Source organism: Neovison vison, chromosome 6, assembly GCF_020171115.1.
Source record: "Neovison vison isolate M4711 chromosome 6, ASM_NN_V1, whole genome shotgun sequence".
NCBI classification, from domain to species: Eukaryota; Metazoa; Chordata; class Mammalia; order Carnivora; family Mustelidae; genus Neogale; species Neogale vison.
The window spans coordinates 206,295,962-206,309,675 of record NC_058096.1 but is presented as its reverse complement, the minus strand read 5'-3'; the positions used below and the strand labels follow the sequence as shown (position 1 = coordinate 206,309,675).

General features: G+C 58.4%; 1 protein-coding gene across 1 annotated transcript in view; it reads right to left on the bottom strand.

The window, feature by feature from the left end:
• LOC122909450 (cadherin EGF LAG seven-pass G-type receptor 3-like) overlaps positions 1–9,777 on the bottom strand; it is a 36,389-nt gene extending 26,612 nt beyond the window's left edge. The window contains exons 1-10 of the mRNA XM_044253623.1: positions 6,033–9,777; positions 3,869–4,519; positions 3,274–3,499; positions 2,937–3,052; positions 2,466–2,554; positions 2,201–2,358; positions 1,514–1,677; positions 1,123–1,248; positions 863–1,032; positions 250–435 (exon numbers count right to left, since the gene is read on the bottom strand). Of these exons, the coding sequence (XP_044109558.1) occupies positions 250–435; positions 863–1,032; positions 1,123–1,248; positions 1,514–1,677; positions 2,201–2,358; positions 2,466–2,554; positions 2,937–3,052; positions 3,274–3,499; positions 3,869–4,519; positions 6,033–9,777 (5,631 nt within the window). The remainder of the gene's footprint in view (positions 1–249; positions 436–862; positions 1,033–1,122; positions 1,249–1,513; positions 1,678–2,200; positions 2,359–2,465; positions 2,555–2,936; positions 3,053–3,273; positions 3,500–3,868; positions 4,520–6,032) is intronic.
• Between the last annotated feature and the right edge of the window lie 3,937 nt (positions 9,778–13,714).

Below are 13,714 nucleotides of genomic sequence, written 5' to 3'. Positions count from 1 at the left end.
TCCAAGCACTCAGGAATATCCCGGCTGCAGAGGTACCCCAAGACCAGATCAGAAATCTGCATATCCTCTCGGACATGAGCAGGCCTGGCAGCAGAGCAGCCTGGCTGGCAAGGTAGGCTCCGAGCAAGAGTATAACGAGGGCACTGCAGGGAGAATGCGGTGCAGTGGAGGGAACTGAGAGGAAATGGACTGGGGAGGGGGTCTAATGGGAAGACTGAGAATGGACTACTGCAGAGTCAGAAATCAGACCTGAAAGAGGCTAAAGTCCAATGAAACCATGAGGACATGATGGCCCCGGCGGCCCCCTGGCTCCTCCTGCAATTCCAGCCGCAGATCGTGCCACCGGCCATCACTGACAGTCACCTGGTCCAGGAGGAGGTGGGCAGCACGGCCCGAACCCCTGGTCACCGTCACGGACAGCAACCCCCGATCCAGCTGCAGATAGAGAAGTACAACCCTGGGGTGAGGGGCCCAAGATTGGCTGGGGCTGGGAGTGTCAGGAGGTGAGGTCTGGGGGCTCAGATGAAAGCACCACAGGGTCAAGGCTATATTTAGCACACAGGGGATTGTGCCCAGGGATGTCATGTTGCTGAGAAGAGGGAAGTTAGGGGCCAGATGTCAGGGTCAGGGGTTGGGGATCAGTGCAGCTAGCACAGAAGAGATATGCTAGGGCCCTGCACCTGCAGAGGATACCATGGTGGGAAGGAAGGTCAAGGGCTAGGGTCCAGAGCAGGGTCAAATACGGTCAGGACACCTGGTAAGAGTATGCAGGATGACCAGGTTCAAACCCAAAGGAGTGTTGCTGGAGGCATCTGAAGTTGAGAGTTGGGGGTTGAGGGAGGGGCCAGGAGGACAGACACACCTGACAGAGGAGCGTGCTGTGTGGCCCAGCCTGCACTTGCATCAGGACCCCCTGTGTCGCCCGTGTCCGAAATGCCAGGCCCAGGTACCACGGCACAGACACAGCCATGTCATTTCCGAAGTCCCAGCTCAGTGTGCCATTGCCTCGGAAATGATGGGGATGGGCCATGGCTGAGGGGATAAAAAGAGCAGGATCACAGGCCCCACCTCAGGAACAGACCTTACCCTGCAGGCCCCTCTTGCCCCGTGCTGCCCACTCACTGAGCCTACAGTCTTTGCCACCGAAGCCCACGGGGCAGTCGCAGCTGAAGCCGCCCCAGCGTTCTGAGCAGAAGCCGCTGTTCTTACAGGGGCCCGAGTCACAAAAGTGCAGCTTGGCCTGGCAGCCTGGGAGAGGAAGGCACATGGAGGATGTGAGAACATGGGGGAGAGTGGGGGGCACCAGTGCTAGACAGGACACGGGGGTCCAGAGGGGCCAAAAGTGGCCACGATTTCCGCCCTGTGTTCTCTCAGGGTGGAGTTGGAAGGAGGTGGGCCCTAAAGGCTAGGCTATGACACAGTGCTTGCCCACAAAGGAAACAAGGGTAAGGTCAGTGTGGAATCACTCCACGGAGCCCTCCACCCCCCTCTCTAACACGGGGGCACGGACTACCTGCCATGGTGCCGTTGTTCGCGACAAAGCCTGCCATGTCCACCCGGCGGCCATCAATGTACAGGTCCCTCATGCAGCCAATGAAGTCCTTGTGCGACACGGGGAAGTTCTCGGGGAGGTTGGGGACACCCCCCAGAAGCAGAGGGCCCGTTAGGTCCAGGGACCTGGGGATCAGGGGTCCGCATCATTGTTGGGATGGGGGCCAGGGTAGGGTGGTTCCTGAGGGCCATAGGAAGTGTGTGTGGACTCAGCGGGGAAAAGTGATTTAGGGGGGAAAGTAAGGCCAGGTTAGGGAAGAAGCTGGGGTCTAACTTCAGTTGTAGGGGTACACAGGAGAGCTCATGATGCACAGATGGTCTAGGGAAAGGTAAAAGAAGGGTCAGGGGCTAGGATGAAAGAGTGAGGCATTTGGGTGGTTGGTGAAGAGTCTGGGGTGCCAAGGGGGGCTGTGGGGCATTAAAGAGAAGCAGGGAGCATGGACACTGGGGACTGGGGACCTGGGAAACATGTGCAGGAGTGGGGGGTCTGGGGCAGAACACAGGGATGGAGCTAGGGTGTGGTGGGTTTTCAGTGTCCTCAGAGAGAGAGGGAAAGGGTGATCTGGGGAAGGGTGGGGAATGGGACATGTGAAGGGCTGGGCTTCTGCAGGCAGGCAGAGGGCGTGGGGATCAGGGGCTGGGGTCTCACTTCTTGGAGCTTGTTTGCACGCCAGCAGCCGCACATGAGTAGTTGCCAATGTCAGCCCCGAACTGCAGAGCCACAGCCACATCGCAGTCATCCACGCTTAGCACAGCCACCTTGTCCTTGGAGGGGCCCTGAGCACCCCCCAGGGCATCTGTCCGGGGCTAGAGACCCAGGCACACCACTCAACAGGATCCCCAGGGTGACCCCTGAAGGGCAGAACCTGGCCTCCCAGCTCCCCTCACACTCCCATGCCAAGGCTGGTGCCCACCTTGTTGTAGTATCTTAGATGCACTGTGTGCCACTGTCCATCACTCAGGCCCCCTGGAACTGTGGGGCTGACCACTGTGTTGGACTCACCTGTGGGGAAGATACACATGGAAGGTTGTCTAGTGCTGCCTAGTTGCCTCTCCCTCCTCACCCCCAGTCATAGAAACACAGCTACTCCCAGGATGTAGCATATGGTCCTGGATACATCAGATCAGTCCCATCCACTAGTGACCGTACTGGCTGGACCAGAGTGTCTCCAGACAGATAGGAGAAGCACACACATTGGACAGATGGACTTTCCCCCAGGCAATGGCTAGGACGTCAGATCCTCACTGATGTCTGTTTAGCATGGAAGTGGGTATAGAGGGGGTACAATGAGGCAAACCTGAGGGGACTTGAGGCTCACATCCTCCCCAGCCATCTCACCCACACATGTACACCCGCCCCGACACACATCCACGGAAGCACCCACCCGTGGAATAGGTAAGCCGCACTTGCCCGGCCACGAGCTCCAGGGCCAGGAAGTCGTGCTTCTCGTTCAGGCGCCCGTTGTAGAAGAGCAGCCCACTTGGCTGCACTGTGGCAAACCTGGGTGGGGTGGACAGGGAGCAATGAGAAAGGATGTCGTGATGTCAGGGATAGTGCAGTGATGTCAGGGACAGTGCCGTTCCAAGACAACCCGGTGGGGCATCCCGGGAGGGGTGGTGTCCTGTGGGGCATCAGGATGGGGCAGCTGGGAATCTGAGTCAGGGTCATGGAAGGAGCAGGGACGGCGTGGAGGCGCGCGGTGATACGGGGCTGGCACCTACGAGAGGGACAGCGTGAGGTGGAAGCGCTGTCGCAGGCCGCGGAACATGACGAACGAACTGGGAGGGAAGGAGCGCGCTGCCACCTCGCAGCGCGGGCCTTCGAAGGCGCCGCCCGCCGGGCACTGGCAGCGGAAGCCGCCGTCGGGCCCGTCGGCACAGGTGCCCCCGTTGCGGCAGACGCCGGGGACGCAGCGTCCAGCCTCCGTGTCCAGCTCACAGTCTTCTCCTACGGGGTCACACAGCGGCGGGAGGTCAGCGCCCCGCCCGCGCGGACTCCAGCGGGCCCCGCCCCTCCAAAGACTCCGAGCCCTCTGAAAGGGCGAGCTCCCTGTGGGCACGCCCCCTGTCAGCCTCGCCCCTCCCCGCGTTCCCAGTGGCCCGGCTACGCCCCCAGGGCCCGCCCCCTCCCCGCAGGCACGCCCCCTTCACAGCCTCAGTCTGGCGGAGCGAGGCCTCTCTCTATTCCTTCAGCGCCTCATGCTCCCGCAGGGCCCGGCTCTACCACTTCCGGCCCACTCGACCCCGGTACGCTCAAGACTGCCGCCGCACCCTCACTCGCACTGTAGTTCCGGCCCCAGCCCCGCAGCCTGCCCACCTGTGAAGCGCGGCCGGCACACGCAGGTGTAGCCCCCCTCGCGCCGCGCACAGGCGCCGCCGTTCCGGCACGGGTTGGAGTAGCAGAGGTCCAGCTCTGTCTCGCAGAAGTCTCCCGTGAAGCCGGGCGGGCAGCGGCAGCGCAGGCCTGCGATGGGCTGGATGGGTCGGAAGAGCGTGGAGGCCGAGGCCAGGAAGGGCGCGGACGAGTCGAAGCGCAGCACCGACACGCACTTCATGTAGTTCTCACACGGCTCGCGCAGGCACACGTTGTCGTCGAAGGGCAGCACGTCCAGGAGCGAGCGGGCGGCAAGGGCCGCACGGCGCACGTATAATTGCTCTTGCAGCTCCTCGGAGCTGAACCAGGGACCCGCAGCGCCCGCCCCGGCCCCGCGTGGCGCCAGTGCGGAGAAGCTCACATTGAGCACGGTGCCCCCCACGTCCGTGTCGTTCTGAATGTTGAAGATGAAGACGTCCTCGGCGGGAGTAGCAAGCACCGAGGCCACGCCTTCCAGGAAGTGGCCCAGCAGTGGTGACAGGAAGCGCTCCTGCCACATGTTCTCAAGGCGCACGGTCAGGCTGTTGGCCAGCAACTCCTCGGTGATGATGACCACGCGCAGCACACACTGCGCCGTCACGCTGTGCAGCCCATCTGCAGGTGGGGATAGGGACAGAGGTCAGTGTGGGCTCAGTGGCTGCCCCTCCCTAGGACTCAGAGGGCTGGGGTCAGTGAATGCCCAGACCCCTAGCACCTCTGAGTCAGCAGGCTGACCTTTCCAGGCACAGGGCATCTGGGGCTTGGGACCAGCTCCCCCAGCATCAAGGAACAAAGTTTCTGCTTCCTATCCCCTCCCTCCAACATCAGCAGAGATCTGAGCCAGCCCATGGGTCAGTAAGTCATTCATCCAATAGCACACAAGAAGATTGCTAAGTGGTCAATAACCCACCCTCCCCCAGGTTATCATGGTCAGAAAGACACCCTCGCTCAGAACTTAAAGAGCTGCCAGGGCCACTGACCACCCACCCCTACCCCCCAGTTTCGCATAGACAGGAAAACGTCCCCTCAAAGAAACAAATGGGGTTCTAGATCAAGGATTATTCCTCCTCCCTCTCTGGTCAGCAAACTGCTTTCCCATGGCACTAAAAGGGGCTCTGGCCCTATGGCCACTCAACCCTATCCCACAGAACCCTGACTCAGCAAGCTCCCTCTCTCCAGGAAGGTCTTGGACCCTGGCCACCCACTCCCTCCTCAGCATTCTTGGATCAGAAAGCTGCCCATCACCCCAGACCTGGGTCCTGTGATCTCAGTGGCCGTCTTTCAAAATGAGGACAAGTTGCTTATATATCTTGTCCCCAGGCCCTAGTACACATTGAACGTTAACTAAGGATTGGTTGTTGAGTGAACTGAGAGATAATGAAGGCTGTGCCTCCTTTGGCAGAGCCAGGAGTCCATGCTCCAGAACTGGGGAATGAACATCAGCTGAAGCCCAGCTCCCAACCTCTGGAGCAGCAGACAGAATTGCCAGAGCCTCTCCCACCTGAACCCTCCTGTGAGGGAGTGTTTGTGAAAGTCTGGGGCTGGAGAGGTAGGAAAGAGGCAGGTGGGAGCTCTGGACATATTCCTGAAGGGCTGGGCTGCAGTCAGCCCCTTAGATGGCAGCAGGGCCAGTGTGTGCCCACTCTTTGTCTGAAGCTGCCAGAATAAGCTGCTGCTCTTGACCATTGAGCTATTGGCCTCCCTCCCTGTACAGACGAAGGTCAGTTCGGACCCAAAGTAATGCTTCATCTGGACAAGGGTGTGGTGTGGGCTGACTGGCCCATGCTGGCTTTTCCTGTGACCTCCCCAACATTAACCCAGGACCTGCAGCCTTCTGGGAGTGGGGGCACTATCTCTAGTATAGTAGGCAGTTCAGATGGTCTTTATGGGGTCTGCTAGATGTCCTAGAATCTTTGGGGTTCTGTGGAGTCTACCCAAGACCCTAAGCAGAGATTATGTGAACTTAACCTGTGAAGTCTATGGCAGATCCTGTGGGATGCAGGAACCCAACACTTTAGGGATTCTTGGAAGGCTTGGAAATCCTTCTTGGTTTGAGGTGCCCTGTGGAGCCCATAAGACCCTGACAGGTTGAGGTCACTGGGTCATCTCTCTGTCCCCCATCCCTTACCTGTGACAGTCACCAACATGGAAGCTACCAGTGGGCGGTTGTTGTCTAGCTTGCGGCTGAGTCGAAGCTCCCCACTGGTCTGGTTGACCACCAGCAGCTGCAGCTCATTGCCCCGCTCGAAAGAGTAGAAAAGGTGGTCAGAGACATCAGGGTCATAAGCTGGGATGCGTCCAATAACACCTGAGGGGAAGGTGTCTGAACGGTTGGATACATAGTTGTTGAAGAGGATCTGGAAGTTGTTGAGCACAGGGCTGTTGTCATTCTGGTCAACCAGGCGGACGTGCACAGTGGCCCGACTGACCAGAGGGGCAGACGTGGCCTGCACCACAATCACATATTCCTGGCGAGACTCGTAGTCCAGGTCAATGAGTGCAGTCAACTCTCCAGAGAAGATGTCCATTTGGAACAGCTCAGGGATGTTCCCTTCCACAATCTGGTACATTATGTGGGCATTGGGGCCTTCGTCAGGATCTACTGCTGTGATCTGAGCCACCACGGAACCCACGATGCTATTCTCCTTCACTCGCACCTCAAACTCCTCAGCTGGGAAGACAGGTGCATTGTCGTTTACATCCTGCACCGTCACCTGGATGCTGACTGGAGTCCGCAGCGGGGGCACACCTCGGTCCACTGCGTAGGCAGTCAGTTCATAGACTGGCACTGCCTCCCGATCCAGCCGCCTCACTGTACGGACAATACCAGAGGTGGGCTCAATGGTAAAATCTCCATCCCCATCTTCCCCATTCTGGAAAGTGTACTGGACCCGGCCATTGGCATGAGCATCCCGGTCAGTGGCTGAGATCTGCAGGACACTGGTGAAAGGTGGAGCATCCTCAGATACCAGCCCCGTGTAGTGGGAAGCCACAAACTGTGGAGCATTATCATTCACATCATTGACCATCACCTCCACGTAAGTGGTGTCTGCCTTCTGTGGGATGCCATTGTCCCGGGCTGTGATAGCCAGTGTGTAGGTCACCTGGTCCTCATAGTCCAGGGGAGCCTGTAGCGTAATGGCCCCCGAGTCTGCATCAATTCGGAACTGGGGCAGGTTGTCCTCCAGAAGATAGGTGATACGGGCATTCTCACCCACATCATCATCAGAGGCACTGATGACCACCACAGTGCTCCCCACTGGCCGATCCTCATTCACGCTCACAGAGTAGTGAGCACTTTGAAAGACGGGCCGGTGAGTGTTGGCATCTGTGATGTTGATGTGCACATAGCAGTGATCATGAAGGGCACGGTCAGAAGCGGTTAGCACCAGTTTGAAGTAGCGTTCCTGCTTGTAGTCCAGTGGCAGAGCCAGTGTCACCAGACCTACACCCCCCTGGGTGCTGATGGCAAAGCGATTCCGGGTGTTGCCACCTGTGATCTGGTAGCTGATGGCACTGTTGGCATCACGATCTACAGCGGTCACAGTGACCACGGTGGTGCCCACAGCTGCATCCTCATTTAGCCGTAGGTGGTACTCCTTCATTGTAAACTCGGGCCGATTGTCATTAACATCTAGTACAGTTACTGTGACACTGGCTGAGGCCGACAGTGGGGGTGTGCCATGGTCTCGGGCCTCCACACCAAAGAAATAATGCTCCACAGATTCACGGTCCAGGGGACCACTCACAGAGACCCAGCCAGTGGCACTGTTTATCACAAAGGGCATATCAGGTGCCATACCAGTTAGGGAGTACTCCAATCTGGCATTCTCCCCGTGGTCTGCATCCACTGCCTGAATGTGGATGACTGAATGGCCCAGGGGTGCGTTTTCCAGTACAGAGACCTGGAAGGGTGTGCTGACAAAGATAGGAGTATGGTCATTGATGTCCACTACCTGGATGCTGGCCAGGCCTGTGTTGTTGGACAGTGGTGGCCGGCCCGCGTCCTGCGCCCGGATGCGCAAGGCATACTCTCGCTCGGCCTCAAAGTCCAGAGGTGCTACCACTTGGATCTCACCCGTGAGGCTGTCAATTGCGAAATGGCCACGACTGTTGCCGCTGATGATGTTGTAGTGCACCAGTCCATTGGCATCCTTGTCCCGGTCGGTGGCTGTGACGCGTAGTACCACCGTGTGGGGGCGCACATCCTCGCGCACCTGCGCCACGTAGCGCTTCTCGCTGAACTGGGGCGCGTTGTCGTTTTCATCCAGCACCGTGATGTGCACACGCACAGTTGCAGAGCGCGGCCCGGGCTCTTGGCCTTGGTCGCTGGCCTCCACAACCAGCTCGTAGCTTTCCATGTGTTCGCGGTCCACGCGACCGCTGGTGCTTATGAGGCCAGACCGCGGATCGATCTCGAAGGCCGCGGAGGCCGCGGCGCGCGCCGCTGGCGGCCCCACGAAGCGGTAACGCAGATTGGCGTTGGGGGGCGCGTCTCCGTCTGTGGCACGCAACTGAAGAATGGGGTAGCCCTCCTCCACGTTCTCCCGAAGCGTCTCCCGGTATTGCGCCTGCTCAAACACCGGCGCGTGGTCGTTGCGGTCGGCCACTGTAACAGCCACCATGGTGGTGGCCGAGAGGCGCGGCGAGCCGTGGTCCTGCGCCGTCACGCGCAGGTAGTGCCGTTCCATGCTCTCGCGGTCCAGAGCAGCCTCTGTACGGATGAGGCCGCTCAGTGGGTCAATGCTGAACAGCTCCAGCGAGCGGCTGTTCATGAGCGCGGCTAGCGAGTAAACTAGGCGACCGGCCTCGCCTGCGTCCGGGTCCTGCGCCACTACGCGTAGCACCGCGGTGCCCGCAGCCTCGTTCTCGGGCACTAGAGCCTGATAGTTGTACTGCGGAAACTGCGGGTGGCGGTTCGCGGCGCGACGGGGGCGGACCCTGCTTGCTGGGGGTACTCTCCAGACTCTAGGCCGAGCCCGGACCCCCGGGGGGCGCGGTCCCGGGCGCTGCGGGAGGAAGCGGCGGCGGAAGAGGCTACGCGAGCGCATGCGCTCGGGCGTCGGCTCGGGAGCTGTCCGAGACTCGCGCGGTGCTGAACCAGACTCGGGAGCTGTCCTCTCTGTGCGCGGTGCTGAATCCAGCCCAGGGCCAGATCCCGCAGCCCTGGGGGAACAGTCGGACTGAGGGACTGTTCTCTCCGCTCGAGATGTCGCAGTTCTCTCGCCCTGACCCCTGCGCCTCGGCGCCCACAATTCCCCGCAGCAACGCATGGTTCCCACTTTTTTCGGGGTGCCTCTCCCAGCATTCCTCGGGGAGGACACAGGCTTGTAACCACGGGGCCGAACCAGATCGGAAGGGAAGGGCGAGCTGTTCTCCAGGCTCGGGACCCCTGGGGACATAGCCTCTGGAGAGATACTATCTCTTCGCAAGGGTCCTGTCTGACCGCAAGAGGAGACCTCTGTGCGCCAGCATAAGAGAGACCCTGGTCCCTGTCCTGTTTCTCGCGCGCGGCTGTCTAATGCCTGGACCCCATATTTCGCCTCTAGCCCCGCGTCCGGCTGCTTAGGGGGCCCTCGACCACTCTGGGCGCTTTGCCTTCCCCCTCGGAGCCCCACGAAGACAGGCTCCCTGACTTCCAGACCAGGCTCTCCATCCTCCTGGACCCCGGGCGTTTCGGGACAAAGAGCTAAGGCTCCGCCACCGGTCCGCGCCCCTGGCTCCGTAGCGGCAGCTACCCCTGGGTCCCAGCCTTGGCCCCCGTCGACCCCCAGCTCCTCCCGGCTGAGAGGGAACAAAGAGAGGAGGAGAAGGAGCAGGAGTAGTGGGGTCGTCGGCCCCCTGAGACTCCACCACGGCGGCCGCCTCGCCATCACCCCCCGCCTCCCCACACGGCCTCCACCGCCCCTCGCCCCGGTCCGGGCCTTGGGCCCGCCCCGCCGCTCGGGCCCCCTCCCGGGCCCCTGCCGCCGCCCCGGTTCCCCGCCTCTCGGCCTGTCGCTCCGCGCCGCCTCCGCCCTCTGGGCACCATCTACTCCGCGGCCAGAACCCCTTTGGCATGCGGCCCCGGCTTTTGCCGCCCCCACCACAGCATCCCCGACGCTGCTGCCGCCTCCCGCCGCTCCAACATGGCTCCCGGCCTCCGCGATGGTTCGTTCCACCTCTGCCCCGAAGCCCCAAATCCGGTGGTACAGCCCATTGCGCATGCCGATTCTGACTACTGAAGCTATTTCTGCCATCTTTGTTAAGGGCAAAGCGCAACTGCTGCCCGCGGTGCTGAACAGGGTTAGAAGGTTCGCTGTCCCTGGATCCATCCTCCTTGCTCTGAGCCACCGCCCTTACCCTCCTTCCTTCTTTAAGGCACGGTCTCCCATCCTTTCTTCTACTTGCAGGTCTTTTGTCCTCCTTCCTGAGGACTCGTTCCGAACTCTGTCCTGGATTTTGGTCTGAAAATGTGGTGCCCATGATGTGCAGAGAGCGTTTTCCTGACCCTTGGCAGGGGTACTATGTGCAATCCTGGGGGTGGAAGGGACGTTGACTGGATGGGGATTTGGGACGCCAGACCCAAAGTTAATAGCTTGAACTGTTCGATCAGTGAGTATTAACTCATGAAACATGTCACGACCATCTGCCTGTTTGGATCGTCTCTGCAGAGCAGGGACTATAGGTGACCCGCCCAAGGCATGAGTAGAGACCAAACTCTTCTCTGCCTTGCTGGATCCCAGCAGTCTCCCGCGCTGGGGACCCCTCCACTGGAGGCTACACCCTCCTCCAGGTCGCGGGTCTCGAGTGCTCTGGGATGCCACGTGGAGACCGACGTTGCCACAGGGCTGCAGCCACGGCTTCCTCGGATCCCCGCCCCTCGCCCCCCACGACCGCGTCCCTTAACCCCTTGAAGGGACTAGCGAAAGCTCAACCCTCCTCCCACCTTTCAGTACAGTTCTCCCAGCGCTGAGCAACTCCGACGCCAATCGGTCCTAGCTGGCCAATGGACAGATACCGCCATATGGACGTCACAGAAGACGACACCAGGTTGGGGGAGAACTATTGGCACAATGGGAGGCTCCGCCCCCGACGACGGACTCATTGTCTGAGGGGAGGGTTCTGTGGCTTCCAGGATGGCCGGAAGAGATAATCCTGAAGGCTCTCTACGGTCCCTCCGGCAGAGGCAACAGCGGCAACGCTCTGCAGCGTCATGTGTGAAGGGCGCGGGCGTCGCAGGACCAAGTGGGGGTTTAGGGCTTGATCCCAGAACGCTCCAAGGGGTGCGGCTCCTGCTAGGAACTAACGGGAAACTCCTCGCTGAGGCATCCGGCCCACTCCGACGGTACCTATGACATCATCATCAACCAATCAAACGGCACATTCTTTGGCCCCTTGACGTCTTCGCTTCCGGGAGGTGGGGCTCCGGTGGGCTCCACCTCCCGAGCGCCCTGTCTACCTACGGAGAGACGGCCCGCGGGCGCCAGAATCTGAGGAACCCGTTAAGGTCGGAGCTCCGCGCCGGGTGTGCAGTCTGGGTTCCACTGGGCGTGAGGATGGAGCGTCTGCTCGGTCGCTGAAGGTGGAACTCGGTTGGATGGGGGCCCAGACCTCCTGTCCAGGGGCTGGAGGAGCGAGGCGGGGGATGCGGTTTTGGTTGCACGTTCGCCCTCCGGGTCCACAATCTAGCGAGTACAGGGCACAGAACTTTACACTAACAAAGGAGGGAGGCAGGCGGAACGCTAGGGGCTGGGCAAATAGGGTCCCGGAGGAGGTGCCTCCGCCAACTTAGCGATCTGGGACGGCTTCCCGCTAGAGAGAATGCTTGAGCAGAGCCCGAATAACCGAGAGGAGGTCCGCAGCTGCGTGGGAAGGAGGAGCGCTCATCCTAGGTCTTGGAGGCTAAGTGGTCAATGTGCAGAGGTGTAAAGGAAACGCCTGCCGAGACAGATCAAACTCTGCTGTCTTCACCAGGGCTAGCAGTGGCTTCAGGGAATCCTCCCGTGGAGAGCAAGACCTAGACTTTTTTTTTTTTTTTTAAGATTTTATTTATTTGACACACACACACTCAGAGATCACAAGTAGAGAGGCAGGCAGAGAGAGAGGGAGAAACAGGCTCCCTGCTGAGCAGAGAGCCCGGTGTGGGGCTCCATCCCAGGACCCTGAGATCATGACCTGAGCCAAAGACAGAGGCTTAACCCACTGAGGGTTAACCAAGGCGCCCCAAGACCTACACTTCTTAATACCCCTGACACGTGGTGTGACTTCGGTGGCTATCCCTGTCGCTTCCTGCTGTTCCTCCCTCCACTGCAGTGCTCTCTCTGGCTGCTGTACCGTGGAGGCCTCCCTCTCCCCCACCCCTCTGTGGCAGCTTCTACTGCATCCTGTAAAGACAGAAACCAACTATTTCTGATAGTTTCTCCCTTCAACTCCAGACCTGCCCCTACCTCCTAGCAACATAGCAAGATCCCTGCAGTTCATCCACTGTCTCTTCTTTTCAACAAGCTAGAGGGTCCACCTGGGGCTCAGAAACCTGGGTTTGAGGCTGCTGTGGGATAGATGGAGAGCAGCCCAGAAGACCAGAGGGCAAAGGCTTTGCAGAAACTGCTCTCTAGGACATGTTGGCCTCTCGCATCCTGGCTTTTCCTTCTACCCTGTGTTTGCCCTCTCTTTCCCCCTCAGTCAGGTACCTTGCTGGAAGAGAAATCCAGAAGACCTGGCCAACCCATCCAGCTAATTATCCAATAGTTCTTTGATCTCATTGAGATCTCCAATCCATCATTTCTCAGCTCCCCTGTTCCTTACCTTTATCATTAGCTTTATAGAATCCTGTGTTATAACAACTCATCTGCCCTGCTTTTCTGAGACAAACATGAGCTAAAATCTAAGCCCACTTAAAAGAGACTAACTGTGGGACACCTGGGTGACTCAGTAGGTTAAGCTGCTGCCTTTGGCCCAGGTCATGATCCCAGGGTCCTGGGATCGAGTCCCACATCGGGCTCCTTGCTTGGCAGGGGGCCTGCCTCTCTCTCTGCCTCTGCCTGCCTCTCTGCCTGCTTGTGTGCTTTCTCTCTCCCTCTTTCTGACAAATAAATAAAATCTTAAAAAAAATAGACTGTGTATTCCTCACCTCTGGAGCAGCAGAACATTACAAGAGAAAAACATTTTACATTCATGACCACAAAACTCAGTGTTATATCAGAGGGCATGGCCAGTGCTGTTAAGGCAGGAAAAATAATAAAAAGGTATGAGGATTAGAGGATTAGAAAGGAAAAAGTAAAACTTATGCACAGGTATAAGGCTGTGTGTATGAGAAATTTGAAAGAATCTATAGATAAGTTATTAGAGTAAGCTTAGAAAAGTTCTTGAACACAAGATCAATATATAAAAATCAGTTGGAGGCCATCTGGCTGGCTCAGTTGGTGGAGTGTGAAACTCTTGGTCTTGGGGTTGTGAGTTTGAGCCCCAAACTGAGTGTAGAGATTACCTAAAAATAAAATCTTTAGGGCACCTGGGTGGCTCAGTGGGTTGTGACTCTGCCTTGGGCTCAGGTCATGATCTTAGGGTCCTGGGATTGAGCCCCACATCGGGCTCTCTGCTCAGCAGGGAGCCTGCTTTCCCCTCTCTCTCTCTGCCTGCCTTTCTGCCTACTTGTGATATCTCTCTCTCTCAAATAAATAATCTTTTAAAAAATCTTTAATATAAATAAAAATGAAAATCAGTTGTAATTTCTATATATCAGCAACAGAAAATAAAAATTTTAAAAATATGCCATTTACAAGAGCATCAAGTAACAAAATGCCAGGAATAAAGCTAATGAAAGTTATA